Source organism: Sebastes umbrosus, chromosome 2 (assembly GCF_015220745.1).
Source record: "Sebastes umbrosus isolate fSebUmb1 chromosome 2, fSebUmb1.pri, whole genome shotgun sequence".
Taxonomy (NCBI): Eukaryota; Metazoa; Chordata; class Actinopteri; order Perciformes; family Sebastidae; genus Sebastes; species Sebastes umbrosus.
This window is the reverse complement of record NC_051270.1, coordinates 15571826-15595562: the sequence shown is the minus strand read 5'-3', so window position 1 is coordinate 15595562 and position 23737 is coordinate 15571826. Positions and strand designations below refer to the sequence as shown.

General features: G+C 40.0%; 2 protein-coding genes across 2 annotated transcripts; one reads left to right on the top strand and one right to left on the bottom strand.

The window, feature by feature from the left end:
- Positions 1-6376: 6376 nt before the first annotated feature.
- On the top strand, positions 6377-9124 carry LOC119500504 (regulator of G-protein signaling 9-binding protein). The gene has a single exon (XM_037790257.1). The coding sequence runs from the start codon at positions 7451-7453 to the stop codon at positions 8192-8194; it is 744 nt and encodes a 247-aa protein (XP_037646185.1). The 5' UTR covers positions 6377-7450; the 3' UTR covers positions 8195-9124.
- A 6247-nt stretch (positions 9125-15371) lies between these two features.
- On the bottom strand, positions 15372-20911 carry nudt19 (nudix (nucleoside diphosphate linked moiety X)-type motif 19). Its single transcript, XM_037760035.1, has 3 exons — positions 19979-20911; positions 18719-18926; positions 15372-16793 (listed from the first exon to the last, which is right to left on the bottom strand). The coding sequence occupies exons 1-3, from the start codon at positions 20756-20758 to the stop codon at positions 16576-16578; spliced, it is 1206 nt and encodes a 401-aa protein (XP_037615963.1). The 5' UTR covers positions 20759-20911; the 3' UTR covers positions 15372-16575.
- Positions 20912-23737: the final 2826 nt, after the last annotated feature.

The window sequence follows — 23737 nt, the reverse complement described above, 5'->3', positions numbered from 1 at the left end:
TTGCGGTGAGCCTCACTTCGTCGCTCCCTGGTGTGAGTACGGCGTTAGGCCAGGGGTTTTCTGAGACTGTGGGCCTCCCCTCAGACAAGGTTGGAAAAAGGCGCCCCTTAGAGGATATTTGAAAATATCGCAATATCTTGTATCGCGATATGGCCTAAAAATATCGCAATATTATTATTATTTTTAGGCCATATCGCCCAGCCCTACTTCACCCGCTCTTAGTTTACTTGCTCAGTTTCGCTCAATTCCTTGATGCCTATGGGATCATGATGTTATTTGATGCCATACGCACTCAACAATCGAGCCAAGATAGCTTAATATTGCTGTTTGACAGAACTTCAAACTACACCAAATACATTTAAAAGGTCTGTCCTAAGGCTTTTATTAGTTTCTGACTCTGGGAAAAACAGTAAAATTCCCCCAAACTACGATATCTCAGAACTATCTCTTTCACCAAATCACACATTTAGGCTATTCTATGTGATCCTCTTCTGATAACTAATGTAATATTGTTTTCACTTCCATTCACCGAGCCTCCACTGAAACTGTTTGGAGTCCACCTCACACTTTGAAAACCTCTGCTTTTAGGCTATATTTTATAGACGGATATGAGAGCGATATCAATCTTTCCATCTAACTCTGCTAGAAAAGGTCAAATACGAACATCACTGCTGCATCCAGCACACACTTTTAACAACAGTGGGTCTTGAATGAGGATGGCAAAAAAGGGTGGCTTTTTATCATGAGTTCAGCCTGCTCCAAACACACACACACATCCCACCCTTCCTGAGTGCTGCATCACATTTGCCGAGATCAATACAAAGTTTATATGAGGGCTTTTAAGGTAAGCTTAGCTTCCCTTTTCATAGGGAGTCGGAGCATTACTGTGTGTACGCTGTACTGTGTGTGTGTGTGTGTGTGTTTGTGTGTGTATGTGTCACGGTTGAGTGGAGACCCTCCTCAGTCTGGACCTCTGTGGAGTTGAGGCGTGACTCATGGTTCACCCCGCTGCTGCATGCTGCGCCGTGTAAGAGACCACATAGTGGATGAGGGCCATCAATAATTCAACAAAGATAGACTTCCTCTTTCTCTGGTTCTCTCTCTCCCCCTCTCTCTCTCTCTCTCCCTCTCCCCTCGGTGCTCTGCCTCTGTTTCTAACTGACTGCATCTTCCTCAGACTTCCACAAACAGCCTCCATCTCTGGGCTCCCGCATCCGCCTGGATCCCAAACCACTTAAAACAAGCGGCAACGTGCCTCCAAATCTAAATCCGAGGCCCAAGTAATCTTTGGCATTTAAGGGGATTTTTTTCCACACTAGAAACAAGACATCAAATTAGCTTTTCATGATCATGTCAGATTAGAGGTGAACAGAGTGCTAATCCTGTTCCAGACACTTTATCTCAGATGTGGGCATCGCTAAGTAATGTGTCAGACTTGGAGGAGTCAAAAGAGAAGGGTGTTTTAAAGGATTTTCAGGATATGATATTTTGACCACACAGTTGCTCAGTGGTTAGCGGTTACTACTGCCTCACACCAAGAGGGAACTGAGGCCTTTCTATGAGGAGTGCCTTTGTTCTCCCCTAAATTTATGTGGGTTTACTTTGGGTGTTGCAGTTTTTTTCCACACCAAAAGACACACGTTAGGTTTAGACAAATCCGATAAACCTATTATTAAATAACAAAACAGATACAGTTGTGTTCAGGCATTTAGTAGAAGCAGCACATTATGGTGACTGCACCAGCCAAACGTTAGTGAGGGCCTTCTCTACTTGAATGTCAGAGGAAAGGGCAGTCAGTGCAGGAGCTTTTTACTGGGATTATCAAGAGAGCTGACAGAGATTGTTCAAGAGTTTTCTAATGTGTTTGCACGGGGCATTATTGAGGGAAAACATCTTTATGTCTGTCCCCTTTTGACCATTATCTCACACGAAGTGTAGTGAGTGCCAGCACGCTCCATTTCCTGCCTAAACCATTGATTCCATACGAGGAAAATGCGTGAGAGACAGATGACGGCCTCCATTAAAAGATACATTAGAGGGCATTATATTGCTAATCCCGGGACCTTTAGGAACCTGCTAATCTGGATTAAAACATTTGTAGATCATTTTATATTATCATTTGAAAACCGCTGAAGTTATTTCCGTCTCCTTTGATTTCCTTTTCATCTTAACCTCTTGAACCTGGGGATGTTTTTGCTCATCTTTCATTTCAGGCTTTTAGTATTGACACGATACGCCACAGCCAAGCATGCCATATATTCTTATTTTCATGTAAGTGGTGTCAAATACTATAATCTAGGATCCTTTTTATGAAATTTTGACACAATTTGCGTCCGCGGGGTTGAAGGTTAATGGCCAGATGTGAGCCGGGGCTCGTATGTAAACAAAAACATACTTTGTCCCAAAGCAAACATCACTTCAAAATGTGAACAAATCAAGTGTTTGGGCTCCTGCTATGAACACAAACACATCTGGCCCTGTTTTCAAATATCATAGCAGTGGAAATATGGATTTATGCAGCGGACTGATGTCAAACGGCGGTCACAAATAATGCCATGTCAATGGAGTTTGTCACCCAATGTGGAGTGTGACCATGGCCTGAATTTACATATACATATGATATACATTAGGGATGCAAAAACAAACCGTTCAATGACTGTACAAACCAAACCATGGGCTTGTTGAACCATTGCACCACTATTAAATACAGGCCTGCTAATTATTTGATGAGTTGCCGGAGACATAGAAGAGGCAATTACCTGAACACAGACCTACTTGACCATTAAGTAGCTGGCCTTATTTCATGTATAAAATAAGTGTTTTGGCTTCATATAATACAGAAATAAAATTCATTACTATTCGGGCTGTCAAATGATTCAAATATTTTATCGCGATTGATCGCATGATTGTCCATAGTTAATTGCTATTAATCGCAAATCAGTGTTTTAAATTAATCATTTTTTATCTGTTAAAATATAACTTAAAGGGAGATTTATCAAGTATATAATATTCTTATCAACATGGCGGTGGACAAATATGCTTTCTTTATGCAATTGTATGTATTTGTTATTGGAAATCAATTAACAACACAAAACAATGACAAATAGGCAACAACAGCTGTCAGTGTGCTGACTTATGACTATGACTTGCCCTAAACTGCATGTGATTATCATAAAGTGGGCATGTCTGTAAAGGGGAGACTCGTGGGTACCCATAGAACCTATTTTCATTCACAGATCTTGAGGTTAGAGGTCAAGGGACCCCTTTGAAAATGGCCATGCCAGTTTTTCCTTGCCAAAAATTTGCGTAAATTTGAAGCTTTATTTGAAGCCTCCTTCCCGACAAGCTAGTATGACACGGTTGGTACCAATGGATTCCTGAGTTTTTTTCTAATTTCATATGATGCCAGTATCATCACTCTAGCTTTAAAAAATGCGTTAAAGAAATGAATGGTGTTAAAACGAATTTGCATTAACGCGTTGTTATTGCGTTAACTTTGACAGCCCTGATGAAAATCAATCAATCAATCAATTTATATATTTTAGAAATGGTTATGTTTTTCCTCTCCCTACTGTGCAAAACAAAACAAACCAAACCAAAACCGTGACCCAAAAAACAAACCGAACTGTGGGCTTGTTGAACCATTTCTCCACTAATATACTATACTTATATGTGTTCTTTGAAAATCTATTAGTTCCATCCATATTTAGCACAATGTATCAAATTCCCACTGATATTTTGATGTGCTGTGTACTAAATAATGCTATTTTGCATTATCATGACAATAACTATTTGCCCATTATTACTGTTTAGACTTGAGTACATGCCTCTTGATCATAACCCCGCTAATAAACGTCAAGTTAAAAACTGACCAAGAATGAAAAAATGGATAATTCATCTTTGATGTTACTAAAACTGGAATAGGCCTAGTGTCAGGAATTCTTATGCCAGACAGATGTGACCAAATGGCAGGATAGAAATTCAAACAAATAAAAGAAATGTTCGTATCAATTGAAAAAAAGAGAGAGAGATTTTTATTAGTCTTTTCACAAGTCTGCGTAATGCATTCATCAACATCTGGAGCACCTCACTATCGTGTTACTCTTCTCTGTGTAACAGCAAACCACAGAGAGCCTCTCTACAGGAAATCACATTGAGCTCTCCATTCTGAGAGCAATCAGACCACAGCATGTCTGACTCATCCCAACACTTGAATCTAACAGGCCAGCTTATCAGCAATCTTATTATAGGAACGCAGACAGACAGACAGACACCACGGCCACTTTTACAATATAATCCTGCAATTCTGACTCTGTGACGTCAGCAGTTCCATGTAAAGGTTATCACCTTTACAAGAAGAGATTGAACAATGTCCAAGTTTGTTTTTGTCAACACACGGGTCACGTTTGTCTTACGGAATGCAACATGAGAGACATTGCGAATGACTGTTGACAATTTCCTGCGCTGGCAGTAATTAGAAAATCTTTTGGAAAAATTACTGAAGAGTGCTTGCCAAGAGGTGAGAGGTTGCCATGGAAACATATTCAAAGGAAAAGATGATCCATTTACCAAGATCTTAACAAAACATCTGACTCAGCCAAAATATGTGTTATTAGTCAGACAACACTGGCATGGCAGTTCAAATATATCGAACAACACGGTTTACAGTACAAATACACGGAGCAGAGGCACATATAAAGGGAGTTAGTGCATCCATAATAATGCATCCAATTTGAGGGATAACGTTTCAATGAGCAAAAATATATATTTTTTCAAACTGAATAAATGGAATAGATGAAATAAATCCCCATGCCACACAATAAAGCAGACAATGAGCCTCTCCCTCAGTTCCTCGGGCATCCTCTGCTCTTTAAGTCCATTAGCTTTTACACTGCAGTCAATGGATCATTAGGCCTCATCCACCTCAATAATGCAAAAAGAGCAAACCAGGCAAACCCCGCACAGCCTTATCTGCCTCTCACCTCTCAACACAGCAGGAGCCTAGTAGGTAAACAACACATTATCCAACCAGCAGCACTGTGTGTGCAACAACCTGGGCATCCTTCCTGGCCAGAAACTGTGTGCAGACAGGTCTGTGTCTAATTGACAGTGAGGGGATGCAAGCAAGAGAAGAAATTAATATGTGGGTTATACACACCCATCTCTCACAGTTATTATGCATTCTCAACTGTACATGTAAGTGGTTCAAATGATCAACCATAAAAAAAGTTTGTTCTTCTTTTTTGCATGCAAAGATAAACATAAAGAATGCTTAAAGGGGACATATCATGCTCATTTCCAGGTTCATACTTGTATTTTGTGTTTCTACTAGAACATGTTTACATGCTTTAATGTTCAAAAACACAACATTTTTCTCATACTGTCCGTCTGAATATACCTGTATTTACCCTCCTGTCTGAAACGCTCCGTTTTAGCACATTTCAACCGAAATGGCATGGAAATTACATTGATAGGCAACAGTTTGGGTCCATGTGTACTTCCGGTCAGCTGATGTCATTCACATACACTGCAACAGGAAATAAACTGGGACACATTTAGTATGTTTATATTTAAAGCTGTGAAATGGTCTAAATATTGTATATTTGTGACATCACAAATGGACAGAAATCCTAACGGCTTGTTTCAAATGCACATTTTCTGAATGCGGGCTGTGTGTATTTCTCCATGGATTGAGTGTTTTGATACTCAAAACAGTATTTATATATAACTTAAACCTGCTTTGTAATATAAAAGAAATGAAAATCTCACTTTTTACAATATGGGACCTTTAAAGGTCCCACATTATGCTAATTTCCAGGTTCATACTTGTATTTTGTGTTTCTACTAGAACATGTGTACATGCTTTAATGTTAAAAAAACTTTATTTTGCTCATATTGTCGGCCTGAAGATACCTATATTTACTCTATGTCTGAAACGCTCCGTTTTAGCGCATTTCAACGGAATTGCGACAGAATTGCATTGCTAGGCAACAGCTTGGGTCCATGTGTACTTCCTGTCAGCTGATGACATTCACATCCACTGCAAACAGGAATAAACTGGGTAAAGAGTAAAGGGTCTAAATATTGTATATTTGTGACATCACAAATGGACAGAAATCCTGACAGCTTGTTTCAAATGCAGAGTTTCTAAATACGGGCTGTGTGTATTTCCCTGTGGATTGAGCATTTCGGTACTTTCAGAGTATTTATATAGGACTTAAACCTGCTTTATAATAAAAACATCATGAAAATCTCAGTTTTTTACAATATGGGACCTTTAATATCTTGTCAGCCACCAGACATTATTTCATCACTTTGTCTCCGAAAAAATGTAGCTGACAAACACATGCAGGTATCCTGATGACAAAAGGCAGATGATGTTAGAGCTTTTGTGATTTGCCATCCCAGCTTGATAGACACCGCTGCACTGCCCACACTAGAGAACAGAGCAGCCAATAACAGGATGCATTATAAACCAGATCCAAACCAATGGGAGTGCAGCTTGCTTTGTTTCCCTCCCTGCCTGCATGGTCTCTGTTTAGCGCGCACATGTGACCTCGGAAGGCGCTTTACTGCTATTTAAACATCATCATTTGGGTGCTGAAGCGGATACAGATAAACACAACCCAAAAAATGGCTCCGCGTAATGGACGCTTTGGAGTATTTTCACAGTGAAGATCTCCATTTCCCCCATGCAGCATCATCATTTCAGCATCATCTGAGAACATTATAAAGGACTTGAAGGAGAAAGGTATATTCTCTCTCTCTCTCTCTCTACGAAGCGGAATGTTGTGACACCTGTGGCTGAATCTGGATCTCAATCTCCCTAAAAAAAAAGGCAGGTCGGATTGCTTCACATCCATCCATTCAGCATCCATCCATCCGCCCTGCAGGAGAGGAGAGGAGAGGAGAGGTCTGATCTCGAGTGCTGTGAAAGCGCAAAGGTAGACCTAAAGCCATTTAACGGACGCATTAATATCTAAGCCGCTCTCTGTGGCTGCTTGCAGACAGGAAGGAGCATGGATAGAGAGGAATTTGCTCTGCTGAGGGGATTTGTAGAGCTGCTGGTGGGTGTTGTATGCTCCTGTTGAAACTCAACTAAAGGACAGTGGATGAAGCGCAGCTCGCCATTTCTCTCCAAGCTTTTCATATTTTTGGTGTGTCAGAGCTATTTGCTCTGACTGGTGCTCTGAGGGGATTTGTAGATCTGCTCCTGTTGAAACTAAACTAGTGGATGAAGCTTCATCACTAACAACAGCTTTGCCATTTCTCCTCCAAAGCTTCTTTTGTTTGCATATTTTTGGTGGGGTTTTTTTTTATCAATCATTCTCCTGTTGAAACTAAACTAAAGGACAGTGGATGAAGCGTCGTCACTAACACAGCTTTGCCATTTCTCTCCAAGCTTTTCATATTTTTTAGTGTTTTTTTAATTTATTTAGATTTATCAATCATGGGTAAAGATGAGTGCAAAACAATGCTGGACGCTTTGAACAAAGTGACCGCCTGCTATAGGCATCTGGTCATCGCATTGGGCAGCACCTCGGACTCGCAGAACCTGCGCGAGGAGCTGAAGAGGACGCGCAAAAAGGCGCAGGAGCTCGCGGTGGCCAACAGGACTAAACTGACCTCTCTGCTCAAAGACAAGAGCACCAGCAAGGAGGACCGAGCCGAGTACGAGCGCCTCTGGGTGCTGTTCTCCAGCAGCATGGAGCTCCTGGAGGTGGACATGAAGAGGTCTCTGGAGATAGGGCAGGATTTCCCCTTGAAAGTGCCCACGAGACACCTCATCCAGACAGGTATGACAGGTAGCACCACCACCGTGGCCGCGCGCGCCATGAGCGTGCAGAACATGAAGTACGAGGCGGACAGCAACATCGACACGCAGGACCTCCGAGACCTGCAGACCGAGATCTGCCAGATGAGCCACATGATGGAGGAGATGGAGATGAAGGTGCAGGTGGCGCCGTGGGCCGTGGAGGCGAAGCAGGAGGCCGGAGCGGAGCTGAAGAGCAACATGAGCGTGGGGAACTCCTCCGTGGGTGTGATCTCCATCTGCGAAGAGGAGCCCAAGGAGGAGGATGGAGGAGGAGGAAACAGGGATGCTGGCTTTGCCTCCATCTGCGCCGTGCTCGTGTTCTTTGTCATCGTCACGGTGGCTTTGGTTCTTGGATATCTGGTCATCAACATGTCATGAAATGTCACCAACAACCTGCAGCCCAACCTGATGATGGACACCCATGTGCGGCTCCCCACGAGCGCGTCATAATAAGAGCCAGCAGCTCCACAAGACAGAGAGAAAGAGCTCTTTTGATTATTGAAGGGGACATGGGAAGTTATTTTCTCGCATTTGTTTGAATGTATTTGGTGGAGTTGAGGGAGTTGCACTAGATAACAAAAAAAAAGTAGAACAATATAGAATGGATGGCAAGAATTTGAGGTTAACCTTCCTGTTGTCGCGTCACACCGGTGGTCATAATAAGAGCCAGCAGCAGCTCCACAAGACAGAGAGAAAGAGCTATTTTTTATTATTATTGAAGGGGACATGAGAAGTTATTTTTTCTCGCATTTGTTTGAATGTAATCTGGTGGAGTTGAGGGAGTTGCACTAGATTTAAAAAAAAAGAAAAAAAGTAGAACAATATAGAATGGATTGCACAATTTAAGTGAGGTTAAGTATTTTGAGAGGCCAAGGGGTGGTGTATTTTTGGAAGAGAGGGAGGGGAAAAAAATTACAGCTCCATAACACAGAGAAAGAAAGAGCTCTTTTTTATTGTTATTATTGAGAAGACAGAGAAGTTATTTTTTCTCGCATCTGTGTGAATGTATTCGGTGGAGTTGAGGGAGTTGCACTAGATTTAAAAAAAAAAAAAAAAAGTAGAACAATATAGAATGGATGGCACACATTTGATGTTGACCCTCCTGTTGTCTTCGGGTCAACCCGTTTTCAAACTTCATTATATCATAAATATGGATGTCTTTTACCTAATTGCCCCAAAATTACATGGATGGTTCCCTTATATGGTCTTTGCAAAAAAATAAAATAATGACCACTACTTTCGTTGCATTATGGGTATTTTATCCAAAATTATAGCACCTGTGGTGCAATGTGTCACACTTTCATTAAACATTTTTTTTATATTATGATATTTGTAATATTCTGACTAAACTTTGACATATTACCGGTCTGTGATAATCCATCAACATTTTTCCTCCAATTTTGAGTATAGTCCAAATAATTCATAATTTCTGCATTTTTTTCCTAAAAAAGTTAGGTTTAATTTCATATAAATTAGGTTTATGGACCATGAATTCCCAAAAAAGTGTAAAACTTGCGGTAATGCGTTGGAATGAAGTTGGCCAAAAAGGTGTAATACAGAATTGGGTGATAATTTAACCAGACCGGGTCAAGTTGCATGGTCGACGGGAAGACAACAGGAGGGTTAAGTATTTTGAGGGGCCAAGGGGTTGGTGTATTTTTGGAAGAGAGGGAGGGAGAGAAAAAAAAAAGTCATGAAATTACGTGACAGTGTCTGGCCATCATCAGGATGATGCAAACAACACGTAATCCAAGTGGATTAGTGGAAAAGCTCAAGCGTAAATGTAGCCTACTGTTAAGTATTCCCCCCATGATGTTCTGCTGATGATTGATGCTTTGAATTTATGAATTCATCCAGCAAAGTCAAACGAGCAGAGGGAGGCATCTATAGTCCTGCAGAGAATTGTGGAAAGAGCCAGTGTTCCAGTTGGATGTGATCAAATGTGCACTGTACCACACTCCTGTTATAGCACAGTTTTTAATACACCATAAAACCTGTATTGCATCTTACTTACACTCACAATGTGCTTCATGAGAGAGAGAGAGCCTTGAGGACCTAAAAGACACGTCCACAGTCTTTTAATAATGCACCCGTTCACTGTAAGCCTGGCTGTTCATGTTCTTTTTCAGGGTTTTTTCTTGCAAACAGTGTTGAATGTATATAGGCTACATTGCAACGTGTGAATAGAGGGTTTGTACATACAGACTGCTGTGTCAGATAATGTATATACATAAGTATATTTATTATAATAAAATCTTGAAACACTGGAAAAACATGCTCTTAGTTTGAAGAAAAATAGAGTCCCAGCCGGGGGTTTCCCCACCAATACCAAAGCAGTTTTTTTTTGCATACATGTATGAATTGAATGTTTCTATTATGGGCAGTAGGGCTCTGGGATGTTCTGAGTTAAAGCTGATGGTTTTAGATGAGCCCAGTTTGTAATCACTGAGATACATACATCAGATGTTGGCCTACACACACACTCACGGGATTAGTGTATTAGACGTCACCGCCTTGGGTTTAAAATAGTGTTCGATCTAAAATGGAAAGGAGACTAGCACAGGTGCTTTAACTCCTTAATGGTTTTAGTTGTAAGAGTCTTTGGAGGTATTCCTGGAATTGTAGGTGAACCCTGGATAGACTGCCCAGAGCCAAAGCCACATGAGTAGTGGCTGTTAGTTAAGAAGAGGCGGGACAGTTGTCCTGGGCCAGTTTGGGATCAGTTCAGAAATAGTTCCAAGTCAGAAATCTCAATCAGATGCTGTCAAAGACAAAAGACTGGGCTGATAGAAAAGCCCTTAGCAGAGATATGTTGGTTTACACAACATGAGTCGGACTGCATTTGCTATTTAGATATGATTTTATTAAATAAAAAAGCAAGAATAGGAAATGATATGCTCTTATGGATGATCATATGATTCCCTAACCTTATTGGGGTTTTAGAAAGATTTAACTAAAAAGATGAAATTTCAGTGGGCAGATATATTATTGATTCATTCCTACCTTCCTCTCATCTATAATTAATTTAATAATGTTGTAACATTACAGTAAAGCTCATACATACATACGTACAACATTATAGGAAATTAAAATCTAAAATATTTAAAGGTACAGTGTGTAGGATTTGGCGGCATCTAGTGGTGTGGTTGTAGATTGCAACCAACTGAGTTTGGAAGGGGATTTTTTTTAAAGGAATAGTTTGACATTTTCGGAAATACGCGTATTCGGTTTCTCTCTGCGAGTTAGATAACAAGATCAATGATCCCATGTCTGTATGGTAAATACTGTATAACCAGCACCAACACAAGTAATATTTGCCAAAATTTGGAAGTATTACTTTAAAGGTACAGTGTGTAGGATTTGGCAGCATTTAGTGGTGTGGTTGCAGATTGCAACCAACTGAGTACCCCTCCGCTCACTCCTCCTTTTCCAAGACTGCGGTAACATGAGCCGCCGAGTGTAAAACCGTGGTAACGCCGTTCGCCTCGCTCAGAGGCCGTACCACGGTTTTGCACTCTGTGGCTCACGTTACCTCAGTTTCAGAAGTGCGTCGGAGAACTACGGTGGCCTTCCAGTAACGTAAAAACACTAGAGGCTCTCATTTGGGCCTGTGTTTGGTTTGTTCGTTCTGTGCTACTGTAGAAACATGTGTGATGTAGATACTGTATGAAGGGCTCATTCTAAGCTAATGAAAACACAACAATTCTTAGTTTCAGGTGATTATACACTAATGAAAACATAGTTATGAATATTATATTCAATTTCTGCTAATAGATCCACCAAAATGCTACACACTGGTACCTTTAAAAAAATAACAAAATAATTTTGGATGCTCAAAGTTACACTTTTCTTCTTCCTCCAAACTGTATTAGTTATTTATTTGAAACAAATCTCGCTCTGGGTCGACCAGGTTACAAAATAGCTTTAATTTGATTTTTCAAATCTGGAATTGAGATCATTAATCCGCAATTCAATAAACAATATTACATTCTCCAAGTTTATAGTAAATTATATAGTTTATGGTACATTGTGGTGAGGGAATTTACAGGAAACTTACAGACAGCATCAGTGTTTACAAGGTAGGGGCTGATACAGGCAGATACAGATAGAGGAGATATTGTATCAGAATCTTTTCAGGTAAAATTGAAAGATATAGGCAGTACATCAGAAGGATGTCAAGTCTCTACTAACAACTATTAAAGATGAGTTGCTGAGATGTTAATCCACAGTATCTCCTCTGTTACCGATTCACAAATGACAGCTACATTAGAATTATTGCTTCAATGTGAATTCTAATAAAAAAAAGTCTGTTGCAACTGCTCGCAGTTCAACAGTTGCACATCAAATGAGCTCTAAATTGACTTTAATGATCTCCTCCCCCATTCCTGAGGGGTTCCTCCGATAATTGTATACATAAATAGAGCCCTGGTATTTAAAGACCGCTCAGCCTTCGGTTTCCCGGCTGTGGAAGTATGTAATAATCTCAAAGGATCAAATTTAATTAAAGCTTCCCTCCTCTTCTAAGCAGAGGCCTGACTCCTTGTGGGAGTAATGGAACAAAATAACACTTTTCTTATATTAAAAAAAGAATCTGGCAAGTGTAAAATACTCAAGTTGCAGATTAGGATGGTCAATTGGGACATTAAATGTTTATTCAGCAGACTACTTAAATGCCTTTTCCTGTTTTATTCCAGTCTGTCTCCTCTCAGCCTCTCGAGGTTAGAAACCTTTGGAGGAACATTAATAGAACATTGTAAAAAAAAAAAAATAAGGCTGAAATGCAAGATAACTCTACTCCTAAAAGCACAGAGGCCACAGAGGGGACAGCATTTTTTTTGGCAGGACTTTGAAGCATGAAAATCAGTGGCGTGCTACGCTCACACCCGATTCACAGAAGGCTTTCTGACATCTTGTTCGTCCTTGTTGTCATCTCACAGAGGCACTAAGCTCTGCTAACAGTGAGTCATGAACCTCTTTCAAATTCAGACTCACATTGTCATCCAGAGTTCCAAAAATATAAAAGGCGATTAATTAAACATGCGGAAGAAGAAAGGGAGGGACTGAAATAGTAGAGCCTCCTAAAAACACTTGAAAATTCATCCTTCACGTTTCAAGTGAAAGACGAATGTCTATGAAAAAGTCTATATTTGATGCAACTATGAAAAAGTGTTAGGCGTGCTGTAACAATTTTGTTGCAACCACTGTTACACAAGCTGCTTCTCATCAGAGTTTTAGAGTATGTGCTTCATTAGGTATACAAATTGACCCTTTACAGGTGAGTAAATCGACTTTCTCTGCAGTCGTCTGGAGGCGTTTTTATTTGAACTTATATGCATGACAGAGCTATTTATTTGCTTCAATCCGTCGCTTGGAAACAAACAAACTAAGCAGACTGGTTCACAGAGAGGCGAGCTAACACACTTGGCAGAGACAGACCGCTGCATCATCACCTCATCTGGACGAAGATGGTGGTTTCCAAGGCTGTGGGTTGCCATGGAAACCCTCAACGGACTCTCTCCACCGCAAACAGCACAGAAGGTTGAGCAGTGTTATTTCAACTCGCCCCCTTTCTGCCACCACCTTCCTACACACACACGGCGTAGTGAAGCAGAAGGAGATGTGGTGTGGTGTGAGGACAGAGGAGGGCAGAACCTCAGCATCCTCCCCCCCCCGACCCACGCTGACAGATGAAATGTGTCAAAAACGATGAAAATCAGATTCAGTCGTGCTGACCTGTTCTAGCGTGCCTCATCATTTTAGAAGTAAATGTTCCGATCAGGTCAGAGTGACCAACATTTTGATGCACCGATTCTTTTTGATGTAGAGACTCAGACAAATCCAAAATCAATACATTTAATCACTCTATATATAGATCTTTGTCTCCCTTCCTCTCTAACAGCCCACCGGTCTGTCACATCTAAAGTGCATTTAGTGTTTCTGTGCCAGAAAGATGAGGACTTATGGCCATTAATTGTGTTCCTTAAATATGATATAAAATAAATAAATACAATTAATGAATTAATTTTATATGTATATATATATATATATATATATATATATCGATAATTAAAATATTTAAAAATAATACAAATATTAATTTAGCAAATTAATTACACATTTTTTATCTGTTCAAAATGTACCTTAAAAAGAGATTCTTCAAGTATTTAATACTGTTATCAACATGGGAGTGGGTATGTATACTATATATACTGTATATATAAATATATTTATAAATTAGGGCTGTCAATCAATTAAAATATTGAATTTCAATTAATCGCATGATTGTCCATAGTTAATCGGGATTAATTGCAAATTAATAGCACATTTTTTATCAGTTCTAAATGTACCTTAAAGGGAGATTTGTCAAGTATTTAATACTCTTATCAACATGGGAGTGGACAAATATGCTTGCTTTATGCAAATGTATGTATATATGTATTATTGGAAATCAATTAATAAAACAAAACAATGACAAATATTGTCCAGAAACCCTCACAGGTACTGCATTTAGCATAAATGAAACAAATTATTTAAATTTTAAGATTTTATCACTTCAGGATGACAAGTTTTCTGTGCATTATATATCACCTAGATTGTTTTTTTTTAAAAAATATATTGATGTAGATATTGTGACTGCATCTATACAGTTACTTTATATACATTGCCTTTATAGAGCAGCATTGTGAAAGTAGATGTGGAAATTTGTGAAGCTCCCATTAGACTCATTATTGTGCCTGCTTTATTCAGCTCACTCACTGTGTGCGCACATGTGCATCATAAGCACAAATCACCTACAAGCAGTGTGAGACAGCATCAGTAAAAAGATCAAATTAATAATGAATACATTGATCCGTTTAATAATAAATTAATTTATAAATGGCAGACACAGGGTACAATCCATTTGACAGAGAATATTTCTTACGACTTATCAATATGCCATGAAAGACACCGCTGTGAGCAGGGAAGACACCCAAAGGAGAAAGGGTGGAAGCCCTGCAGCGCCTCCATCAGACATACTGTATGCACACATGCAAGCATGCACACACACACACACACACACATACACTCTAAACACTCTAAATCCAATTGATTTGGTAGTCGGTCTGTTACTATGGTGAATAAAATGGTTACTTTATATCTATCTATTGCCTCCGCACGGCTCTCAAGGTGGTGAAATATTTCAGTCCGGTTGCAAAATACATCTCACGACGTAACCACCACCCCAACTCACACATATTGCTTCATCCCCACAGCACCCCCCACTGTTCCCACGGCTATGAGTGGATGTGTCGCCATGACATCACCCATTAGTTTGTGCACCACTGTTTTAAAGCCTCGAGTTCTAGTTAGAAGAAGACTTGAAACTAGTGATTGAGACCATAAACTCATGTTTACAATGTTTACTGAGGTAACATATCAAATGAGAAGTAGGCTCATTTTCTCATAGACTTCTATAAAATCAGACTTCTTTTTGCAACCAGAGGAGTCGCCCCCTGCTGGCTATTAGAAAGAATGCAAGTTTAAGGCACTTGGCTTCACTTGGTTACAACACACACAGAATTCATTCTCTGCTCAGGTAAACATTAGTCCTCTATATCTTTATATAGTAAATAGTTGTTTGATGCTATATTAATGCTCTGAATGTCATTTAGAGCATCTTTAAAAAAACTGTTTAGTATGTATTTCCACATAGAACACGATTCTTAATATCTCACCACGAGTGGGCCAGCAAGATCCCTTGTAATTTTGCCCCCCCCCCGGCAATAGCTTTGACATAATAAATAATTATAAAAAAATCAGATTTAACGGTCATATTTTTGTAATCAGCATATTTCTTAAGGAATGAGTTCCATTGATCAAACAAAAGCCAGCAGCATACACTAAAACAAATTTGGCCTGAACCACTACAAGTCTGATGATCCTCTTAAAGTGGCCTCCTCACTTTATGTGTGCTGCAAATAGAAATTAGTATCCGAGTAAAATCTTTTTACAATAAGGCCATTAGCAATCACTTCTTATTTGTAAATTATAAATTAGTTATATATAAAAAAACAAGTAAAGGAGAAGGTGGAGGGACAGACCTCTCTAGATCTGATGGCAATGAATTTGATGTAACAGTCAACATGGAAGAAGAAAAAAAAAGAGCACCTTAAAAGGCGCTCAATTCGAAATTCAGAGCATACGTAATGCCTACACACGGCTCTCAATATGGCAGCTAATCGTGCTAACAGTGCAAACAAAGGCACCTGACAGATCTAACAGTGTTAACCTGGGGTAAACAATGAGCAGCGCACAGAAAAGGAAGTCTTGCCCCAGATATCAGCTGGCTACACCAGAACTCCAGAAATAACCCCTTGACCCCAGAGGCTTATCCGCCGTCAGACTGGAAGCCGGTGGGTTCAGAGACTGATTTGTAGTAACGTTAGGGACCAAGCTGAGCTAATGAGATTGCTAACTGATCGTTAGCAAGCTTGTTAGCGTGGAGAGCTTTATGTTCCCTCTTTATTCAATAACTTTTTATTAAACAAAATGGTGTGTAATGATGAACAGAATTCCAGGGGGTAGTCAATGATGAATAGAACAGAGCAATCGTTAGTGTTAATAGTATCATTATAGTACATCTGTGCTTTTCCTACTGTGAAAAGTCAAAATGTCTGCTGTGAAAAAGGCCAATCTGATATTATCATAAGCAGCATACTTGCTTGCTTCATTGCATGTGCTCAAAAGAGTTGTGAGACTCGTACAGCAGGTAGGGCAAGTCAAAGCTGACTTTTGGAGTCATGTGAAATGGTTTGCTCTACAACGGGGAGCAGATGATTGCACTTGGCTGGGATGGTGATCTGTATAGTTGCACTGTATGAATCTACGATCACAAAGCGGTGCAGTGCAGAATCATCCTGAGGATTCTCCAGCTGAGGGTCGGAGCTCGTACCCACCTCAGCCTCTCCAGAGGTGTCCAGTGGGTAGTCTTTGTCACCTGGGAAAAATGGACAGTCCAAGAGGAAATAAAAGATGGATGGAAAAAAACAACAAATGGTTAATCTATCATAGGTATTCAGCTAGAAAATGATACCAGCAGAACAGCTACTATAAATAATATCAATAGCAGCGGTTAGAATCCAGTCACTAAACTACCTCAACCTGTTTGTTTTCCCTAAGGCTAATTCCAGGGCTGTAGTATTCAAGTCCAGTCACCATCTCGAGTCCACCTTTTTGAAGTCTTGCACTTGTCTTGGACTCGTGATTTGTTGGAATCGGACATGTCTTGGTCTCGGGCATGGCAACTGCAAACTGGTCAAGTTGTTATTGGCTGCTGATTTGGGACCAGTTGTACAGAACGTTGCCTGATTCTACCAGCGTTTCCTGTATATGCATTCAACAGCGGCACAGCACTGCTGATAAAAATATCCCAAAACGCAATTTGGGGGCTGCCACGGTAAAAAAAAGGAACTCTAGTTCTATGAGTGCGACAATTGCAATGAGAGGAAGAGGGAGTGAGACGGCACCTGAACGAGAGATGTGACCAAATTATCATAGTTTATAAAACTGTAGCGCAGTGACGATACAGATATTTCATACACCAGACGTACTGTATAACACGGACCTGCTGGTGTGCATTCAACCCACGCTGGACCAGTTCATGTGAGTCAGCTGTCACTCTGTTCGTCACTGTTAGTAGAGATTTCAGTCTGCAGTGTAGTTACTTCACTGAAACACCTGAGAATTGTACAGTAACATTGAGCTTCATAATCAAACAAAGTTTTTGGATCACTAACTGTTCTCGCTCTCTCTCTCTTTCTCCTCAATGTTGTCGTGCGTGATAGAGTCTGCCTCACAAGAAATAATGGACCAATGCATATGATCATAAACAGATAAAAAACAATCCTCTTTTCCACCACATATAGCTTACTTGTGTACAACACATATAGCCTGTATCCCAGGAACAAAGGAGAAAACACTGTAGTTTTAACACGAAGTTTAAACTCCATGCTATTTGTATTAATAATAATCTCAATAAATAAATTGAAAATGAAAATTGAATTAAAAAGAAATTTTCCCTGCTTATAGGCATATTTGGGGTGGTCCCGGGATAAAAAGTTCAATAGCAAATATCGGCTCAAATTCAAGGTTTATGAATGTAGCTATATTGGTCCTCAAACCTAAATTCTATGCATTGATTAGTTTGATGTTAGAAGATAGATCAATATTGTTTATAGGTAGATTATTTCTGTCCATCCTAACTCATTAATCACTAGCCTATATTAGCATTAGAAAGACACTATAACCGATTATGGTCTTGAACAGGACTCGATTTGCTCTGCACTTGGTCTTGACTTGGACTCGACTGGACGTGGTCTTGGACTTGATTAAGTTGGTCTTGACTACAGCCCTGGCTAATTCTTAAAAAATGAGGTTGATGATATTCTATATTTTAATTTCAACAAATCCCATAAAAAAACCCCACTTTAGTCAAAGCTTCGACCATTGCCATGGTATTCAACCTCCAAATCACCATTCAAATGCTTTGTTTTTTCATTTTTTTTTATATATATAAGTATGTAATTATTATGTATATATCCCAAAATAGCCCATTGAATAAGGAATAATCACACAACATTATTAATTATTATTCTCAGACAGATATCGCTGTTTGTTGCATGTAGAGGTGCCTGTGTGCACAGTAGTGCGGCAGTGGCACTGTCCCAGGCACTGAAACGGGGGAGATGGAAACAGACAGACAGAAGAACATGTCAGCCTGCCACGCCGTGCTGCTCTACGAAGCATCAAATATCTTTGAATATTTCTCACTGAAACTTCAAAGCCCAAAAAAAAATGGTATTCGGGACGGCCCTATTTCACAGCTAGTTTGGATGTGGGTTATATAAGACAGACAATCATTACCTGGCAGCAGTGATAGGTAGCAGTCATCTTTTGAGGAAACAACAGGCAGCCACTGTTCGCAGCCCTCTGCAGCCCGCTGGCTGGAGAAGTTGTGGAGGTCATTCAGCAAAGGGACGCGGCACATGCGGCTGAGCTCATAGACCTGTGGAGGGGCGATCCACAACTCTCGTGCCCAGTAGCTCTGGAGCACCTCTGAGGGTGTGGACCACTGAAACACACACACAGAGAGAGAGAAAGGTAGAGGATTGAGAAGCTGGAACTAGGAATTGTTTAGCACTTTTGCTAGAAGAAAATTAGAATAGTTGTGATTCATTTTCTGTTGATTTAAAGGTCCCATATGATTCTTATTTTCAGGTTCAGACTTGTATTTTGTGTTTCTACTAGAACATGTTCACATGTTGTAATGTTAAAAAAAAACTTTATTTTCCTCATACTGTCTGCCTGAATATGCCTTATTTATTTATTTACCCTCTGTCTGAAATGCTCCGTTTTAGCGCATTTTGACGGAATTGCAAAGGAATTGCGTTGCTCGGCAACAGCTTGGGTCCATGTATACTTCCTGTCAGCTGATGACATTCACATACACTACAACCAGGAAATAAACTGGGACACATTTAGAATGCTTACGTTAAAAATTGTGTCAAGGGTCTAAATATTGTATATTCGTAACATCACGAATGTGCAGAAATCCTGACAGCTTATTTCAAATACAGAGTTTCTGAATACGGGCTGTGTGTGTTTCCCTGTGGATTGAGTGTTTCCATACTTTCACAGTATTTATATAGGACTTAAGCCTGCTTTTAAAAAAACATGAAAATCTCACTTTTTTATAATATGGGACCTTTAATTTATTGTTTCAGCTCTAATGATTACATCATCAATAATAAATAAAAATAAAAAAAGAACAAAATAAAAACAAAAACATATATATACATATATACAATTCATTAAGCAAATTACAATATATATAGATATTTAAAAAGAACATGCATGTAAATGGAAGAAAACAATAAAGAAGTAATTAATGTTTGTTGTGTCAATAAAACAAACAAACAAATAAAATAATTAATAACAATATATTGCAATATCAAAGAATAAATGTAAAAAAAAAAAAAAACATGAAGTAGAGGAGTAAATAAAAGGCAGAGTGTGAGTTACATCTATTATGTGTTGTTGTTGTGGTTGTCTCTTAGGCTGTGAAATGCACTGACATATCCTGCACTCAACGATTTGTTATAAATGTGTGGTATCATGTATCACCTGAAAGCGCACTATCTCCTTCTCATCTTGCAGTGTGTGTGGGATCTCCTGCAGGCAGCAGATGAAGAAAGCTGTGTCAAACCTCTTCACACCGTATCGACCTTTCGGAGTCAGCCAGTTGCCCCACTCGTGCAAAGCCCAGATGTTGGGCAACACCTGCAGCTCTCTGCACATCCTGATGAAGTTGGAGGGGTTCTGGTTCACCAGAGCTCTCCACTTAGTGAGCTCACCACTGCACAGATGGTTTGCTTTGTAATGCAGTGGGTCTACCTGATTAGAGGCACACTTGTTGTCCTCTATGCTTTTTAACACACTGTTCTCCTCCTGTTTGGGCACAACTAGGAGCACACCTGACTCCTCAAACGTCTCCCTCAGGGCGCAGATGCGGAAGGCGACGTGTCCAGGTATAGGAGAGCCCAGTTTCAGTCGGTCTGTGGCGAACATGGGAGGTCTAGTAGTCTCTGGCTGGGTGACACTCCTCAAACCAAAGTTAGGAGAGCTCCTGAAAGACTTGAAGATGTCCAGCCATTCACTGGAGAAGTCTGAAGAGTCCACCAGGCCGCCGGGAAACACATACGCGTTGGGCATGAATCCGCTTTTACTGCTTCGTTTGAGCAGTAACACGTCGTAGTCGAAGCAGGACTTGTGCGGCAGGTGTCCATAGCTACTGCTGCCCAGCAACGGTGTCCTTGACGACAAAGTGTCCGCTACGCCGAGCCTGTGTCCGGCGGCCAAAATGAGAGTAGCCGCCTCCTTCCAGTGCTTCAAATTGGTGTTCATCCTTAAAACCACCTCTTATTTTCTACTAAATACTGTTGAAAGTTGAGTCCCTGAGTTGCTCAGCTAGCTGCAACAAAAACAAAACATGCCCACTTCCGTCTGACTAAAGTCTTCTACGTCTGCTCATGCGCCCAACTCTGCCTCTGATTGGTTAGTCGACTGAACAAGACCCGCCCTCTATAGCATTCAAGCACTAGGATTGGCTAGGCGTCTAATGACGTTAACCGGATAACTAATGGGCGTTATTTACTACAAAGTATTTGGAAAGGCTCTTTCATTTACCTACAATAATACAGAGTATAATAGCCTATATTTTGAATATGATAGGTATTAATAACAGTTTTTCCCCCCAGGCCATCAGACTTTTAAATAGATAATTCATACGACACCTTCTCACACAAAAATCTATCTTATACTGTATATACTGTAGGGGAGAGTGGGGTAAGATGAGCCAATTTTTACTTATGCTGTCCTCGAGGTTAGGAAAAATGAGACAGAAGTAAAATGAAAACATGAACCTTAAATTCAGGATCTCTCCTATCAAATGAAATGATCAGCATGCATCTATAACAAAGCTGTCTGAAAAAAATGACCTTCCCAAAAAAAGTGCTCCTGTGGCTCAACTTGCCCCAGGTAAGGGGTAAGTTGATCCGAGTCAGTGGGTAAGTTGAGCCATCGTGGGGTAAACTGAACATCTGAGTTTTTAAGTTTAAACCTCAGCATAAGTGTGTTAACAAACAGTTTCACAGTTATGAACTTGTGAGAACAAACCACCAGTGAGTTTCAAGACCATTGAACAATCAAAATATCATTCAATATTCAACAATATTCCAGTCGTCAAGGTTGCAGGGAAATATGAACTGTTGCTCCCTCCTTGCAGTTCCTCCAGCCTTTTGAGGTTGAGGTAGCTTCTTCAGCACATCACTCAGTGGAAAAGATGCCTCATCCTTTTCCTTTAATGCAAAGGTGGGCTTCTCACGTCAAGTGTTCCCCCGGATTCTTCTGAGAAATCTTGCACTCTCTTCGTTGCCCTCCAGGCTCTCAACCAAGCCAATGTAATGGTAGCTCCTGCCTTTGGATACAAAGTTTACTATGACAAAGTCACCAACTAACAGATCTGAGATGTCTGATTCACTTCTCTCATCATTAGAACTCTCATGCTCAGAAGTGTCATCAAATGGGATGGCATCACACTCTCCTCAGAACTGCTGTACGCTGTGATTTTCGTCTTGGTCTTTGGTTTGACCTAGGCCTACCTGCTAAACCCTGCTCTTTCCAGTTGTTGGGGACAGGAAGGTTGTTCTTTCTGCCAATTCCAATGCCAGTTCACAGCATTTCTTTGGAGTAAGGCCGTGGAACTGTTCAGCCAGCTTCTTGATATGGTCTGCAAGCTCCTTGTCTACCACCTCTGTGAGGACCCTCTTTGCCTCTGCTGTTCCACTGTAACCAACTGTTTTAACTTCCTTTATCTCCCTCTTCTATAAAGGTTAACATATAAAAAATCAAACCAAGTTGTGTAACACTCAACAGTAATACCATTTTATACATCAGATAATTCATTTGGTTAATTTATGGTGGGGTAAGTTGAGCCAGTGGCTCGGAATAACAGTAGAATATTAGTGAGCCAGTGGCTCAACTTACCCCATAGCCTTTGGCTCACTTTGCCCCATAGCTACCATTTTGGAAAAAATGGCCTAGCTTAGCAATTCAGGCTAATCTTTAGCGAAGGGATTAACATGGTGTTATACCTTAGTAAATCACCAACGTGTATAATATATTTTTTTAGACCTGGATAAATTTGCTTTGACCTAACATCCATTATTTCTGACATGCAGAAAATTTACTTTGACTGGGAAAAAACTGTTTTTGGTGTAAAAAAGTACTTACTACTTCTCCCATGTGCTTAACTCCATCACAGCAAGATAGAAATGATGGGTACTTCCTAAAATAATGGTCACATGACAAAACATAATCACAGTTGCCAAGATAGAGGGGGTGGGTCAACTTACCCACTGGCTCATCTTACCCCACTCTCCCCTATATGTTCTTAATGTATATGTTATTAATATGCCCTTGTACAAAGAATTTCTTATATATGTACATTCATACTTCCTGATATGTATATGTTCTTAATATGCCCTTGTACAAAGTATTTCCTTTTATAATTGTAATATAACTTGTTATTTTAATGGAGCTTCCCAGTTTAGCTGTAAAATGAGAAAGTTTGCTCTGGCTGGTGGGTGGTGCTTGGTATTTCCTCAACTGATGGCTGCCGGGTCCCAAACTTTCTCATTTTACAGCTACACAGTACACTACAAGATGTTTTTGAAAACATTTGAGGTGAGAAATAGGTATTATAATAACATAATATTGATTCATATTTGATCAGTTCTGCCTAGTTTGACCGTTTGATTGGAGTTTGCAAACGATTTACAGCTGCCTCCATTGAATGAACAACCAATAGGAACAGAGCGTTCCTATTGGCTGTTCATTCAATGACTTGAGACTTTGGCCAAGTTAATTTCAGAGAGAGAGCCTCTCTGAAATGAACTTGGCCAAAGTCTCCCCTAGATTTTTTAAAGCCTGAAAACTGAGCCATGACGAGGTGCAGAAGTCTAGTTTTCTCTTGTTATGCTGAAAGATTATTATGTAATTTTTGCCCAATGATGCCAAAAACATTCTGCCTACTGCAGGTTTAATGCCTGTTTGATATTTCAATAATTGTCTCAGTGTTAAAAGGATCTGACTATATGTTTTATACACAGTGCTCACAGTCTCAGCTGCAAATCTGTTTAACTGAAATATCACAATCCGGTAAATAAATATATAGTCTGTGATTCTTGCTTTATCACAAACTATTTCCACATTTTTTGGGAATATTTTCTTCCTCAGTTAGTTGATATGCAGCACTGCAAGTATACTCAATTGTTGCTATAAATGCACAGTCAGATCTTAAGCCCCAGTGAATGTGTCTGAAAC